The sequence below is a fragment of the Marmota marmota genome, unplaced genomic scaffold (genome assembly GCF_001458135.2).
Source record: "Marmota marmota marmota unplaced genomic scaffold, marMar, whole genome shotgun sequence".
Taxonomy (NCBI): domain Eukaryota; kingdom Metazoa; phylum Chordata; class Mammalia; order Rodentia; family Sciuridae; genus Marmota; species Marmota marmota.
In genome coordinates, this window is record NW_025999998.1 from 18,903,993 (window position 1) to 18,919,676 (window position 15,684).

The 15,684-nt window shown below is 35.2% G+C and overlaps 1 protein-coding gene across 1 annotated transcript in view; it reads left to right on the forward strand.

Moving 5' to 3' along the window:
• The window catches only part of Vps13a (vacuolar protein sorting 13 homolog A), a 236,593-nt gene extending 222,845 nt beyond the window's left edge, over positions 1-13,748 (forward strand). Inside the window, 1 exon segment of the mRNA XM_048806784.1 lies at positions 9,467-13,748. Within this exon segment, the coding sequence (XP_048662741.1) occupies positions 9,467-9,517 (51 nt within the window). The 3' untranslated portion in view covers positions 9,518-13,748.
• Positions 13,749-15,684: the final 1,936 nt, after the last annotated feature.

A 15,684-nucleotide genomic window follows, 5' to 3' on the forward strand; every position in this document is an offset into this window, starting at 1 on the left:
TTTTTTTTTTTTTTTTTTTTTTTTTTTTTTTTTTTATACCTGTAGCCTGTGGATGTCTTTGCTATAAGAAGAGTCCCTTGGTAACAGCATATAGTTGGATGTTGTTTTTTGATGCACTTTTCTAGTTTGTGTCTTCTAATTGGGGAGTTGAAACCACCGTTAACGTTCAGCATCATTATGGATATATGTTTGGGGTTTCTTGCGATTTTTAATTAATTTATTTATTTTAATTAGGTATATGTGACAGCAGAATGCATTTTGATTCATTGTACACAATTGCAGCACAACTTTTAATTTCTCTGATTGTTCACAATGTAGCAGTCAAACCACATGTGCAGTCATACGTATACCTAGGGTAATGATGTCCATCTCATTCTACCATCTTTCCTGCCCCCACACCCCCTCCCACCATTTTGTTTTTTGCTCTATTTTATCCTGTCTTGATTCTCATTTAGTGGATTATCCTTCTGTTGAACTTTCTCTGTTTGAGAGCTTTGGGAATTTTTCCTTAGTTCTTATGTATGCAGTTTATCTGTGTCTTTGAGTATTGGCCTGGTGCTCATGAATTCTTTTAGTTTTTTCTTGTCATGAAAAAACTTTTTATTTCTCCCTCAAATTTGAAACTGAGCTTTGCTGGATATAGTAACTTCGGCTAGCAGTTGTTTTCTTTTAGGGCTTAGAATATCTCGTTCCAGACCTTCCTTGATTTTAGAGTCTGAACTGAGAAATCAGAAGTGAGCCTTATTGGTTTGCCTCTAAATATGATCTGATGGTTCTCTCTTGCAGCTTTTAATATTCTTTCCATATATTCTATGTTAGGCATTTTGATTATGATATGCCTTGGCCAGCTTTACACTTGAATTGCCTATAAGCCTCCTGTATGGGATGTCTATCTAATTTCTAATATGGGAAAAGTTTTATGTAACTATCTCATTGAAAATGTTCTTATACCTTTAGTCTCTATCTCCATGTTCTCTTCTATCCCAGTGATCCTCAAGTTTGGTGTTTTAATGTTCTTGAATATTCTGGTTATGTTCTGTGATTTTTTTCTCTCTCTCTATTGAATTCTATGTATTCAAGATCATAATCCCTGTCTTCAATGACTGAAGTTCTGTCTTCAAGGGCTGAGGTTCTGAAGTTCTCTACAAATTCCAGTCTGTTAGTGTTGCCTTCAAGTGAGTTTTTCATTTGATTATGCCTTTCATTTCTAGGAACTGTACCTGTTTTCTTTTCACTATTCCTATTTCTTTATTAAAATGGCGTTCATCTTCTGTAACTGCTCTCTTAATTCCTTCTTAGCTTTCTTTCAGTGCATGGAACATTTTAATAATCAGTTTTGTATAATCTCTCTCTGGGCTTTCATCCAACCTCACTGTCTGTGGGATCCTTTGTTGGGGGATTATGGATTTGGGTGGAAGGGGGTGTTATTTTCCTGTTTCCTCACGTTTTTAGAGATCTTGGACTTGGACTTGCACATCAATTTTTGCCCTTTTGTGTATAACTATCTTATTTATTCTAGGACTTCTTCTGTTTTTGATGTATGAGTACATGCCAAATGGTGGGACCAGAGGTCCCTCTCTGCCTGTTCCTCCTGAATCCTTGTCATTGCTTTGAGGCTTTTGTCTCCTCAATTCTTTGAGTTGGAAAACATCAGGGCTCAGATGGAGTAGATGGTGTATGAAGTGAGATTCACTATTGCCCAGTTGAGATGTATCTCTTGGTGCAGGATCACTGTGATCTTGAAATGTCCTTATCTCTCTCCAGCCCCTCTTAGAGGCAGGGGGCAGCAGGGAGTGGCACTAATGTCAGCAACAAACTTATAGCTTTATGTTAAATGCCTGGTATCTGCTTTGATGTCCATGATGCAATTTATCACCTAATAGGAGTAATGGGGTTGGCCTTTAAGCAATAGTACCAGTAAAACGAAAATAAAACAAACAAAAAAAAAAAACTGTGAACTAGATCAGGCATTCAACAGCAGGTGTGTGCTTTATTGTCTGGTATGTTTATGATCATCCCAACTTGAATGGGGTGGGAATTACATAGTCTTATCATTAGTTTTAGTTTTGGTCTCTTCTATTCTTTGTATTAAGTATAGCTGAAGATTGAGTGTCATTAGTTTATATGTGGAGCAAGGTGCACTCTCTTTTGGTTGAGTTTAGTTCAGCAGCAGTCTCTCTAACCTGTGAACTTTTAGTTTTCTTGTGGGTTCCCAGAACCTCACAGAATGGGTCAAAATAATCAATAGTAGCAACCATATAGTACACAGCATTAAAGTAAATACCCAGATCCTACTACCACATCTTCAACATTAATTACCATCAAAAAACCGTAATGGTGGGTTTAGCAATAGTAAAAACAATATCCATGAACTATATCTGTCTTAAAGCAAACAGCAGGTGTTCAGTATATCATCCACAGCAGTAATGAATGTATCAGTAATGAATGCAGGAGTTATATAACCCAGTTAATTTTGAAAGATGGAAAAAGTACAGTTAATTAGGGGGAAAGGTATGTTAGGGAGTTATAAAGAGTTTACAATTTAAAAAAGTGAACAGAGAGAATACAGAAGAGGTGTAGCAGATGATGTTTATATAGAAGGAGGGCAAAAATAGAAGAAACAAAGTATTTGAAGAGAGGTTGAGAACTATATAATTTGGTCATTAGCAAGAGAAGAGAGAGGAACAAGAGAAATGAAACAGAACAAATGAAAATAATACTAAACCAAAACAAAACAAAATCCAAAAAACCCAAACCCTCAAAAAGACAAGGCACAGAAAAAAATAGCTACATTTTAAAAATGCAAAAAAAGATAGAAAAATAAATATGTGTATGTATTTGTGTCCCTGACTCCGTCAGCATGCAAGAAGTCAGTGTCTCTCTTCCATTCATTCTCTCTCTCTCTCTCTCTCTCTCTCTCTCTCTCTCTCTCAGAAAAAATTAAAAAGAAATCTTAACAATTGAAGGAAACATCTCTGCTAAGGTGGTCAAAATAGTTGACGAGATTTGATGTTCAATATTACCTATGTCCAACAGTCTTTCTTTTCAACACTTTTCTTTCTTTCTTTTTTTTTAATTTGTTCTAATTAGTTATACATGACAGTAGAATGCATTTTTGACACATCATACATAAATGGAGTATAACTTCTCATTCTTGTATTTGTACATGATGTGGAATTATACTGGTTGTGTAGTCATATTAGCATGTAGGAAAATAATGTCTAGTTCATTCTGCTATCATACCTACCTCCATGCCCCCTATCCTCCCTTCACTCCCCTCTATTTAGTCCAAAATACCACTATTCTCCACCCACCCACACCCACCCCTTAGTGTGAATTAGCATCCACATATCAGAGAAAACATTTGGCCGTTGGTTCTGTGGGTTTGGCTCATTTCATTTAGCATAATATTCCTACCCTGATATCCTCTCCCTCTTCACTCCTAGTCCAAAGTACTTGTATTCCCTAGTGCCTCCCTTATTTTGAATTAGCATCCACATGTCAGAGAAAACATTCAGCCTTTGGTTCTTTGGGATTGGCTTATTTCACTTAGCATGATATTCTCTAGCCCCATCCATTCACCCATAAATGCCATAATTTCTTCTTTAAGACTGAGTAATGTTCCATTGTGTATATATATTACTTTTTCTTTATCCATTCATCTGTTGAAGGGCATCTAGGTTGGTTCTATAATCTGGCTATTGTGAACTGAGGTGCTATAAACATTGATGTGGCTGCATCACTGTAGAATACTATTTTAAGTTCTTTGGGTATAAACCAAGTACTAGGATACCTGGGTCAAATGGTGATTCCATTCCAAGTTTTATGAGGAATCTCCCCATACTGTTTTCCATAGTGGTTGCACTAATTTGCAGTCCCACCAGCAATGTCTGTTCAGTCTTAGCCCATTTATTAATTGGGCTTTTTTTTTTTTTTTTGATGTTGAGTTTTTTGAGTTTTTTATATCTTGGACATTAATCTATATCTGAGGTGCATGTGGTACCTTTTCAATTTGGTTTCCCGTTATTTATTTCTCTTGCCCTGTTGCTCTGGCTGGGACTTCCAGAACTATGCTTCATAAAAGTTGCTAAAAGTAGGCATCTTTGTTTTGTTCCCTATTTTAGCTGTCAGCTTTTCCCCATTCAGTATAATATTAACTGCTGGCTTATTATAAATGGCCCTTATTATGTTGAGATAAGTAACTTCTATGCCTAATTCATTCTGTATTTTTATCATGAAGGAATTTTGCATTTTATCAAATTCCCTTACTAGGATTATTATTATTATTAGTCCCTTACTATTATTTTTTATCCTTCATTCTGTTGATACAGTATACCATGTTTATTGATTTTCATGTATTGTACCATCATTACATCCCTGGGTTGAATCCCACTATTCATGGTAATTGTCTTTTTATGTGCTATTCATTTAATTTTGATAATGTTTTCTTCATTTTTGCATCTATGCACATCAAGGATTTCCTCCTTGATTTGTGTGTGTGTGTGTGTGTGTGTGTGTGTTAGTTATTGTGTTCCTCATGTGGTTTTATTATTTGAGTAATGGTGGTTTCATGGAGTGTGTTTGTGTGTTCCTTCCTCTTCCTGGAATAATTTAACCCATTTTGTCCCATTGTCCCAGATGTGGAACACCTACAAAAAGTCAAATTGAGTTATGGTAACTTTGAAATAATTGTTTTTAGAGGTCTATTCTCTGGAGGAAAAGTAATAGGTAAATACTTAGAGCATTTGAAAAAAATACATAAATATGATATGTAAGGTTTAAATTATGGTTTCCAACTGATTTTAATGCACCTTTATTAATTTTGTTGAAATATTCACAAATTTGCAAACTTGGGACTTAATAGTTAAGGAAAATTGTTATTACCTTTTTGAATGTTTGGTAGAATTCATCTGGTTCTGGGCTTTTCATTGATAGGAGCCTTTTTATTACTGATTACATTCTGGTTACTTGTTAATAATCACTTGGGATTCCTATTTCTTCATGGTTCAGTCTTGGTAAGTTGTTTGTGTGTAGGAATGTGTCCATTTCTATGGTGTCTGAATTTGTTATGCCTCCCCTACTTTGAGCCTTCTCTTCTTGTAGTTAAAGGCTTGTGTATTTTGTTTATCTTTTTCAGAGAACCAGCCCTTTGTTGTATTTTTATTAGTATCTATTTCATTCATTTATTTCTACTCTGGTCTTTACTTCCTTTCATTTATTTGGGGTTTGATTTGCTCTTGTTTTACCTACTTCCTTGAGATGCAGTGATAGGTTGTTTACCTCTTTTTTGTGATGTGGGCATTGGCTGCTATACCCTTCCTTCTTAGTACTGCTTTTGCTATATCCTGTAGGTGATTTCTTCCTTAATCCATTGATTGTTCAGGAATAAATTGTTTAATTTCCATGTGTTTGTATAGTTGCCAGAGTTTTTCTTGTTACTAATTTCTTTGCATTGCGGTTAGAAAAGATACTCAATAAGATTTCAGGGTTTTCTTTTTTAATTTGTTGTGATGTGTTTTTTGGTCTAGTGTATGATCTCTCCTGGAGAATGTTCTGTGTGCTAATGAGAAAAAATGTGTATTCAGCAGCTGTTGGATGGAATGTCCTGTAGATGTCAGTTAGGTTTATTTGGTTTAGGGTGCAATTTAGCTCTGCTGTTTCTTTGTTGATTATTCTGTATTGATGGTCTATCTATTGCTGAGAGTGAGGTGCTAAAGTCTCTAATTGTTATTGTACAGGAGTCTTTCTCTCCCTTTAGATCTGTTAATATTTGCTTTATATATTTTGGTGCTGTGTTTAGAATTGTTATTTCCTCCTCTTCCTTTATAATTATATAATAACCTTCCTTGTCTCTTTGATTGAAGGTATATTTTGTCTAATACAAGTGTGGCTATTCCTGCTTTCTTTTAGATTCAATTTGTATGGAATATCTTATTCTAGCCCTTCTTTTTCAGTGTGTGTGTCCTTAGAGATGAAGTGAGTTGCTTATTAGCAACATATTTGTTGGGCCTTATTTTTTTCAATCCACTCACTCACTCTGTGTCTTTTAATTGGAGAATTTAATTCATTCATCATTAAAGGAAATTATTGAAAAGGTCTTATTATGAAAACTTTCTTTCTAGTTTTGTTATAATTCCCTTCTTTTTTCCTTTCTTGCAGTCTTCCTTTATGGTTAAGCGATTTACTCGAGTCATGTTTTGATTCCTTATTATTTTGGTTTGTCCATTATAGATTTTTGTATTGTGGTTACCATGAGGCTTACAAAACTATCTTTTGGTTTATGAAAAAGCTATTTTTAAATGATAGCAACTTAATGATTGTAAAGATAAGAACAGAAAGGACAAGAGAAAATATACTAATAAGAAAATTCTACAAGTGTCCTTCATTGTTCCCTGCATTTTGAATTTTGTATATCCATTTTATATCTTTCTATGTTGCCTCTTAATAGGTTAAAATAGTTATTATTTTAATTGTTTTGTTTTTAATCTTCACACTAAACATATGAATGATCCATGATTGCAATATTAAAGCATTCTGAATTTGTTTGCATGCTTATGCAGTCCAATATTCTTATTAATATCTCTCTCAGTTTGAAGAACGTTCTTCAACATTTCCTATAGAATAGACCTGATAGAGATAGATTCTCTCAGCTTTTGTTTGTCTGGGATTGTATTACTCTCTGCATTTGTAAAGGATAGCTTTGCTGCATACAGTATCCTTGATTCAATTTTTGTCTTTCAGTACTGTGATAATCTCATATCACTCTCCTGCTGGTAAAGTTTCTGCTGTGAAGTCTGTTGTTAGGCAAATTGGTATACCTTTTGTGCTGTTTCTTTTTCTTGCAGACTTGAGAATCTTCTTTTTTTTTTTTTTTTTTGACAGCCTGATTATAAAATATCTTGGTATAAATTTGGTTTAATTAAATTTGGTGATTTTTGACCTTCCTGTGCCTATATATTTCTATCTTTCTCTAGGTTTGGGAAGTTTTCTATATTTTTTTTAACATGTTTCTACTTCTTTGGCATTGTCCAGTCCTTCTTGATCCCAAGTAACATGAATATTTTTTAATACAATCTCAAAATTTCCATAAGTATTTTTGTTCCTTTTCCTTTTTTTCTTTTTTCTTCTCCAACTGTATACTTTCAGATAGTGTCTCTTCACGCTCACTAATTTTTCTGTGTGAGCTGTCCTACAATTGATGTCTTCTATCACATTTTTCATTTTAAAATTAGTGTACTTTTCAGCTTAAGAATTTGATTTTTAATAGCTTTCATCTCCTGGTTGAATTTCTCTGTTAGAGAACTGAAATGTTTCTTCATATTTTCTCACCTAATTCGGTGAGGTCATGATTTCCTGACAGCTCTTTATGCTTGGCATGTGATGTCATCAAGACATTGAAGAATTAGATATTTATCCCAGTTTTCCTTAGTCTGCCTTTGTGTCTATTTTCCAGAAATTCTAAACCTGCTGCTTATCTTAGCCTGTCTGCAGTCACTTCCACTATTTCAGTACTAAATGGCACCAGATTTGCTAGGAGTCTCCTATTGCCAATTGCCACCATTTCAGTACAAGAGGGCAATCCAAGCCCAGGTTTGTCCCAGATACACTGTTGGTGTGTTTTTCAGAAGGAACCAGAAGATATCTAGGAAGAACAGTCCATCCCTACAAACCACTGCCTAGTGTAGGGCTGGATGCCTTGTCCACAGTTAGCAGCCTTTGGTCAGGTACTGCAGGACTCAGCCTGCCTCTGGGCTGAGTATTTGTGGATTGAGCAGGCCACCAGTGCTGCCAAACAGTGCTATACCCCTGAGCCCATAGCCCTAGACCAGCACCAACACTGGGGTAGGACCAGGGTCCACACTGCTGCCTATTGATTGCTGAGGTGGAATTGTAACCCAAGACCACTGTAACCAGTGATAGGTGTTGCTAGCTGGAAAAACAGCCTGATAGATTTAGGTTATGTGACTTCTCCAGACACTGAACTGTTCCAGAGGCTCCATTTACAGATGGGGTGTTGGGGGCCATAACAACTAGCTGATGTTAAGTTTTACCAAATTCCAAAGTAGAGTCTTGTGCTTACTACTCTGTCCTACCCCAGCAAAGGGGATGTTGCACCACATTATGCTGCCTAAGATTGTGGTATTATTGGGGAATGCAGTCCCTTAGCCACCAAGGCTGATGTTAGTCATGCCTGAGTCTTAGAGCTTCAGGGGCTTGCAGAGTCTCAGGAAGAGGGAGGTATGCCCTTAGGCCCCTGTAAGATTGGAAATGATGTAGGCCAAAACTTGAGTCTGTCCTGCTGGCACAAACATCTCTTGATTTGGGGGCTGGTCCAGTGGTTCCACCTGTGAGTTCTGGCCTATGTATGGTCCTTTAATTTCTACCATGTGCTAGTGCTCACCATGGCAGGCCTGACACTGGGCTTTAAAGCAAAGCCCTGTACTAACTTGTGTATCACTCTGTAGCAGGTAGAGTCTTGTTCCATGCTCTGTTACTCAAGGTTGGAGGAGGGTGAGATTGCAGTAATTCATCTGACTTACAGTTCCAGCCACTCATTCCAGGGGCATTGACGTGGCATTATAGGGGTTGTGATTTTCACTATGGTGGCCCTTGTCCTAAGTTTCACATCTAAGGCCTGGATTAATTCTCTCTCCCTCCCCAAAGTGGGATGTGTCCCTCCAAATCTGTACTGTATGGAGTTATGGGAAGTATGTGGGAACATATACCTTTTACTTTCTTCAACACCGTTTTTTATCCTATTATACTAAAAATGGGCACTATAGTTTCTTAACTGATTTCTTACTTGTGATTGGCATGTGACTAGCTGTTCAATTTGGTATATATGTGGGTAGACCACAGGCCAGAGGATCTTACTCAGATGCCATCTCCTATAACGAGGTGACCCCATATTAACTGTTACGACTTTCACCTGTCCTGACCCAATAATAATGAACAATATAGGTAGAAAGGTTTGTATTACACTTCATTTTTATGATTTCAAATCCTTTCAGAATAGAAAATACATTAAGAGAACATCAAAACTGCTTGAGGATATTATTATGCTACTACCCACAGTAGAATTGTATGTAATTATCCTGTTCAGTAAAGAACTGACGCAGGTTGGAAGGAATTTTACATAAATAATTTTTAGACTGTCATTTATTCAGTGTAACTGCCAAATTACCCTTATCCCTCAGGATGGTTGATTTTACTTTTCTTATTGTGAGGATGAACTTCCAAGTGCAGAGACCTTGGAAAAACATTATTCCTACTGTTAAATGCAGTAACATTGTCCCTGAATCATATGAGCTATTTGAGTGATCGCTTCTGCAGTATGAATGTTGTGTATCTGCTATCAATGTATGCTTAACTAAACTGGAAAGCTGACTTCTAGGTTTCCATCTGTTAACATTTTGTGTCATTGTAAGTTCATTGAAATAAGTAAATGTTGTTTCCTCCACAACAGTGGATCCTCACAAAGCTAGAAGAAGCAAGAGAACCTTCTCCAAGCCTCTGAGGGATAACCCTGCCTGAAGACACAGCAATCCATTACTACAGCATCCATACTGTTACTTCCTAACACCTGTTGGGGAAGCGTGTTCTAGGAGTGATTTTGAGTATACTGTATTCTAGATGATTTTTAAAAATCAGGTAAAACATCTATGTGATTAAAATTCATCTCTTCAGAGAACCATTCAATTTTCTACCATGAATCAAGAAATATTTGCTCCAGGTTATTCTCTGTTGTGGTAGAGAAGTTGCCTGTAGCTGGTCTTCACATGGGGTGAAGCCTTTAGTTTACATTTTAAATTTCAATCACGTTTACCTCAAACTCATGGAGTGATGGATATATTATCAAATCAGATATTGCTTTAGTGGAATCAAGAGAACTGTGGTGGTGATTTCTTCAGAATCATAAAGTCATTTCTTTTTACAAATTAATATTTTGGCATTATTTCACTTCTTTTTTAAAGCATAGGTTTAAATTATACTTAAACTGCATAGCATGATCATGAAAAACAGTCTCTTGAGATTGAACATAGATTAAATAATATCCCTTCAAGCCTCATTTTAAGAAAGGCTTGAAGAAATTAATATCATACCCAGAAAAGGAAAGTCTCTCCCAGACTAGAGCCTTAGGAAACTTCAAATCAACTCCTTGATAGCTACTTGATTTACCCAGATAATGTTTTTAAGAGACAGATCTCAAAGGAAAATTCCTAAAGCCTTAAATATACCTATTTTCTATTCACTGGTAACAATAAAATTTCCAAATCTTGGATACAATGTACCCTAAAATCTAACCTAGTTATCTTTTGGCCATAGATTAAGAATTTCTTGTTTGCTTTCTCTAATTATTCAAGTAAAAATTACTTCTTTAGTTTAAAAAGGGCCAGGGGGCAGAGGCTGAGGGATGTTTTTTTCTTGGTTTTTGTCCAAGATCTTTGCACCTTAATATTCATGGACTATTTCAAGTGAAGGAGGATAAATATGTGATTGTGAATTATGAACAGAATAGTGTAGTATCTTAATTAAATTGTTATTGAATAATATAGAGTATTTGATGCATGTTGTTTGTGCCATCAAATTATTATCAACTGTTTTTGAAACTGAAGACTCTATATAGTCAATGGTTGTGAAATTCTCCTCAGGCTTTTCAAACCCTTGCATTGTTGTAAAAGCTGAAATAAACAGCTTGCAAGATAGTAATTGTATTTCTTGCTGACCAGATCCTACTAAATACTATTGATTTCTCTGATTACAAAAACTCATTGTTTATTATCAGTAGTTTCACCCAAAATGCTTTTTCCTTTGCCAAAGATAAATTGAATAGAAAGAAGATGACAAATTTTAAACCACATGGTGGTGTGTGTCCCCATGGTGATCTTTGTTCAAAGTAATGTACTTATATTCACTGTTGCTGAGCTCCTCCAGTTTTGCATATATCCAAATTAAAAAGTAGAGGTAGTCTGAAAGCTTGATTTAGATTGTCTCCATTTGGAACGTTGCTTTACTGGAGTTCTGTTTAATGCCATTAGTCCAAAAACTCATTGCTCCAGTTTCAGCATTCAGAAAAGGTTTAGACCCCTTAATTCTGTAGGTATTCTATGGTGAAGAAAAAGGGTAAAATAGTAAGCATAGAAATTCTTCTGGTATCCTCTGGCAAACAGGAGGAATGGATCTTGTAACTAGTATACATTGTAAAGCCAATGTGCCTATATCTCCTGTTTTCCTTCTAATGAGAACCTAGAAAAATCTCTTCCTTCATCTACACATCACTTCCTCTGTCTGTAGTTTATCAGTTGTTTTATAAGATTATGTTCATCTGAACAAAAAAAGAATAAGAAGAACATTAATAGATCACTAAAAAGGGAGTATTTAGCATAATACTTTACAATTTACAGTAGTATTATGTTTGTTCACGTAACAGAGTCCAGAATCTTCTTCCCTGAATTACAGTGTATACTTCTCCAATGGCTTCCCTTTTAAAGGGAGGGCATATATATGTTGCTTCTTTCCTAATGTTAGCAGTGTCTTGGGAGATTTCTGTTTCCTGAAATACCATTTCGGTTAAATCTTCTACATACTGTATGTACTAGGTCACAATATCAGGTGTGAGCTCCGATTGCCAACTGTAGTTTTTTTTAAAAAGTTTGAACAGTCTAGATTGTGTAATGCCTATTACACAATTAGATAAAGTATAGTGTAGATCCACAACTCAAGAGCCCTTCAGATTGTAAGCACTATCCTTAGAATGAGAAGATAGGATAGTTCTCACTTAGGCTTATAAAACGTTTTTCTTTGCTAGCATGTGACCCTCACTGTGATTCAGTGAGACCAGAAAAAAATGCATGAAAAAATTAGATCTACAAATGGCACCCAAAGACCATGGCTATCTTTTACTTAGGTATATTTCAACCTCCTAATCACTAAGCATTTTACTATAATTGGGGACAAAAGTTTTCCTTTTGAGTAAGTTGAATTTGTTCCATCTACCTTCTGGCTGATTTACCATAACAGGTGGCAAAAGCCCATAAAAATGGGGAATATATATGTCACTTTCTTGTAGGCCCAAAATATTCATTTGCTGGGGGGTACTGTCCAAATATCACTCATTTTAACTAAAGGAGCAGTAAGAATATTAAAAGATCACTGATAAGGAGTCTTTAGCATAGCATTTTACAACTTACAAAATTTTTTTAAATAATGGATTTTCCCATTTCTTTAAGAAAGTGTAGACAACTTGCATTCCTTATACCAGACTCAATGCACAACTTAGTCAACCTGATATCCTTTGGTGCTATGCAGTATCACAAATAGCTCCTTTACTCTATAAAGGAACCCATTTTACCTTTGCCTAATCCTTTAAACATCCTTTTGAAGTTGCATCTTATGGTTTATGCTAACCCAGTAAAGGTAGTGCTAGCTGGCTAAAATTTCATGATTCTTATGATCTGTATTTTTAGTTATAATGGCCAATATACCCATTAGTACAACTCTTAATCCCCACCCCACCCCCACACTTTTATTTGGTTAAAGTGCTGTTTGTTTTAGAACTGTGCTGTAAGCAAGGCTAGCACCTTGCTGCATCCTGCTGTATTACGAATCTCATTTGCATCTAATTGAAACTTTTCTACTTTATTTCCTCTTTTGTAAAATAAATTGGCCCATGCCACTTTAAAAATGTACTTTAAAATTATGGCTTAGTTCTAGTTTTTTTAAAAAGCATATGGCTTTTAAAAATACACATAATTTTGGTTACCCAAAGAGCTATGCAAGAAATACAATTTCAAATTTTATAGGTAGATATATTTTTTAAATTTTATTACTGTATACAAATGTAAATTAATTTGTAAAATAGTTTATCACCTACTGTGATAGGAATCAAACTGCTTTGATTGAAAATCTCTGTCATGAATACGATTCATTTCATATTGCTGATATATTAATGACGTGTTCCTTTTATGACATTCTTGTAACAAGAAATCCTGTGAGTCTGGTATAATAAAGTGTGTAATAATTAGAAGTTTACTTAAAGGAGAACATGTTTAAAACGTCAACATTTCTTGTTATGCCATGATACCTCCAGTTTTTGGTTACCAAAAAGTTCCCAATTCTTGCACTGAAAAACATTCAAATAACAATATCGTATAGGTTACATTGAAATATTGTCAATATCAATGATTATACTCATGTAACCCACAAACTATTAGAAATTATATCTAGGACTTGTTACAAGGTAAGATAGGTTTTTGTAAACTTTTTAAAGTTATTATCATCTCTTTATGTAACTGTATTAAACTTAATAATGAAGTTTTCAGGGAAGGTACACTTTAAAAATACTTTTTCTTGCTACTCTGTATATTGACCAAATAATCTCACATCTTTGTAATGCTTATTCTTTGGTTGCTATTGGTTATGATAGTTCCTGCATCACTGAAATGTTTCTTGTTCCTTTTATAAGTGGGCTCAGCCCAGTTGTCTGTTACACAACCTCTGCTTTAGTTTATTTTGATAAGACAATCTATAAACCTCAATATTTACAGTGAAATTCATAGTCTTGAAACCGACCTTAGTCTTTTTGTTTTTGCTCCCCTAATTGGGTTGGCCATCCTCACTAATGACTTCTCTCTGAACAGTATTTTCTTGGTACTGGTAGATTTGGATTGATTGCATGATAAAGATGAGTGCCCAGTTTAACCATGTGTATCTTTTTCAAATAAACTGAGTACAATAACACCTTCTAATTCTTTAGTGTACTTTGGTTTTTAATTATTGACTAGAACTAGAAACTATCAGTAGCCTTTCCTTGCCTATCTGAATTCTACCTTCTGTGAGTCCTAAATAAAGGTCCCCCAAGAGAACAAGCATGATTTTTCAGTAAAAGCAGAAAGCATTCCAGTCCAGCATGATCACTATTCACCAAAAAGGCTTGAATAGTTGTACCTGGTGAACTCTCAGCCACCAGCACTGTGCCTCTCAACCTTTAGAAAACTTCAGGTGTATAATTTTCTCAGTAAGTTATTAATATGCTTTGAAAGAAGGGCTAAGGGAGAATTTTCTATGAGTAGAATCAATATTGGCAGAGGTGAGTAATTCACCTTACCATCGGTGAGAGTTCAGCCTTTCCATGACTTAAGAAAATATTTTGTTACCATCCTTTGATTTATTCCACAGCCCTACTGTACTAGTAATTGAAAACCATTGTTTTCTTATATGCTTTTAATTGTCAGCCGGAGATTAATTAACAATAACTTGAACTAAATACTAGAAAATACTTGAAGTAAAAAACAAAATTCCACATTGTTTAATTTCCTTAATTACTGAGTCTTTTGAGCCCTTTTCATGTTAATTGTCCAGTGGTACCCAGTTCATAACCTTTAGCCCACTGCTTGTTGCAGGGAATACTGTCTTTTTATTTGTTTCTAAATATTTTGAACTATTCCACATCTCTTTGTTCTCTTGTGCAAAATTGTCTTGACTGTTCCTGGACCTTTATTGTTTCAGATAAATTTTAATATGTGTATCAAGTTCTATAAATTTTAATATGTGTATCAAGTTCTTTATCTCTTAAGGATTAGTTTTGAAGGCTTAATGTTGCTATGGTAGAAAAATATCAGTCTTTTCCAGCATGGATGCCCTAATAGCTTCACACTTAGAATTGTTCCAACAGAAATGAGAACTTTACCGTCCAATAAGTGGCTAAAAGGAAGGTTTAGGACAGCTGTGGGAACACTGATACATAGTTTTATAACATATGTAATCTGGGTTTACCTTGTATGTTCAACTTCCGTAAACTATGCTAAGTTGAAAATATTAGATCTGGCCCAGGGCAAGGGACTTGGCCCTTCCAGTACTCATAATAATGTCCCACCTCCTTAGCTGTTTAATCAATAAGATCATAGTCTATGCAGGTCGCCTCTAGTACACTGAACCTATGTTTCATCATAGCCTAGCAACAGAATGCACTATGGGATAAAATTGCTGTTGTCCTCCTCTCTCCCCATCCTGTGGCTGAGTGGGAGTTGCCTGTCATTGCATCTTCCATGCATTGTTGGCCTAAGATCAGATCAAAATCAAAGATTTCCACTGAATGTACAGCTTTCACATCATTATCATCAAGTCAAGACATCCTAAGTTGGAGACTGTTTGTACATTAATTTGCAATAGACATATCACACCTTAAATCCCAAAGTGTTGAGCTTATGTGAACACCTTCAGATGAAAAATTCAAATAAAACCATTGTGGGCCTTTAGTTTGATGCACTCTGTACTTATAGAGAATTCTGCATCTACTTTACTAAGCTAGCTACTAAGGGAACTCCAGCATAACATGATGAATGCAGATTTTTGAATTTCAAAAGGAAGAAACTTAGTAGTTTCTGAATTACTATTAAATCTACATCATTTTTCTCTTTAGGAGAACCATCAACCAACTGTGTGCTCTTAATAAACACAAGGTAATCAGTACTAGTGGCAGAATATTATATTCTTAGCCTCCTCACAAAGGCACAGCATACATAGTTCAAGCAGCAAATCTGTGATGATCATCAGAACTCTGGCAGGGGTTACATAACATTTGTTAAACAATTGCACTTTTAGCCATTTCATAAGTTTATAAGACCTGGCCATATGCATTAGGTTATATATATATATATATATATATATATATATATATATATA